We start from the raw sequence: 1,377 nt of genomic DNA, 5'->3' as shown, positions 1-1,377 counted from the left end.
CGTCCCCTCCCCCCATTGTCTCGGGGACCCTGCTCCTGCCTGGCTGGGAGGGGTGATGTGTGCCCCTGCCACCCTCCATGCTAGGGATCTTCGCTACCCACCTCCCACCCCCGGGGCAGAGGCAAGGGCAGGAGCAGGAGCAGGAAGCACCTGGGGGGAGTGGAGGAGGGGAGTAGTGACTGCTTCCTCAAGGCTCCCCCCCACCCCTCCCAGGCAGCTCCCCTCCCACTTACTCCTGACTCACTTCCTCCCTGGCACCTTCCTGCCCCTGCCCACCCCCCCCAACTCAGCCCAGCTGGGGATGGGGGGGGCAGGGGGCTGCAGGTCAAGAGTGTGGGGCACCAGCAGGGGGTCGGGAGTGAGGGGCATCAGGGGGCTGCAGGTAATGACAGGCACCAGCAGTACGGCGGAGGGGGCAGGGTGTTGCGGGGCTGGAGCGGGGGGCACTGGGGACCCCAGAAGAGCCCCTCCATGCCACAGGGACCCCTTAATGCCCATGGCTCGGGCAGCCAAGGGGTTAATTGCCCCCCTTTTCCCGGGGGGCGGGAGCAGGAGCCTGGCAGGGAGACCAGGAAGGGCCAGGGCCAGGCCGGAAGTCTGATCCCATTGTCCCATGCAAAGGAGGGGGGAGAGGGGGGCAGGCACCAGGTCAGAGCCTCCCCTGCTGCCCCCCGCCTTCCAAGGAGGCAGGAATCTCCCTGCAGCTCTTGCGGGGGAGGGGGGGGGCAAAATATCTCCCCATGCATTGGGGTTGCTCTAGGGTTCACCTGTCACCTGGGAGGGGGACAGAGCACCTCGCCCCCCCCCCCCCAAGGGCTGGGGCAGGAAGGGCAACTGAGGCACCGAAGCCCAGCGGGGTCCTCCAGGGGACCTAGTTCCCCTGGCGGAGGTGGGAGCAGTGCAGGGTGGGGGCATCCCTTCCCCCCAGAAGGGATCTCGGACCCTTCAGGGCTAGAGCTCCCAGGGGCGGGGCTGCCTGGCTGCGGGGGGCGAGATCTATGGCCCCAACTCCTATCCTGTCACCCCCCGCGGGCCCGGGGCAGGAAGGCACCAGTTGCCCCCACCCACCCCAAACCCACGAGGGGGTGCAGGAGGCCGGGACTCCTAGGTTCTTTCCCCGCGCTGGGGCGAGGCAACGAGCGCGCGATGTGGCATTGTGATGTCAAAGACCGCGCGCGTGAGGTCATCGCCGTGACGTCAAAGGGGGGTCCCACCCATAGCGGGGGCGCCGCCCTGCACCCACCTCATGGTGCCGGAGGGGAGCTCAGTCCCGGCCACGCCACCCCGCCCGGCCCCGGCGCCCGCGGGCCGCCTCGACCGCCCCCCACAATGCACCGCGCGCCGCCACCGCCCTCTTAAAAGGGCAATTGGGTGGGG

The 1,377-nt window shown here is 69.6% G+C and overlaps 1 protein-coding gene across 1 annotated transcript in view; it reads right to left on the bottom strand.

The window, feature by feature from the left end:
* The window catches only part of VASP (vasodilator stimulated phosphoprotein), a 5,858-nt gene extending 4,565 nt beyond the window's left edge, over window positions 1-1,293 (bottom strand). The window contains exon 1 of the mRNA XM_025214330.1: window positions 1,244-1,293. Within this exon, the coding sequence (XP_025070115.1) occupies window positions 1,244-1,248 (5 nt within the window). The 5' untranslated portion in view covers window positions 1,249-1,293. The remainder of the gene's footprint in view (window positions 1-1,243) is intronic.
* Window positions 1,294-1,377: the final 84 nt, after the last annotated feature.

Source organism: Alligator sinensis, unplaced genomic scaffold, assembly GCF_000455745.1.
Source record: "Alligator sinensis unplaced genomic scaffold, ASM45574v1 scaffold107_3, whole genome shotgun sequence".
Classification (NCBI taxonomy): domain Eukaryota; kingdom Metazoa; phylum Chordata; order Crocodylia; family Alligatoridae; genus Alligator; species Alligator sinensis.
The sequence above is the reverse complement of the archived record's forward strand: the minus strand, read 5'-3'. Positions and strand labels throughout refer to the sequence as shown.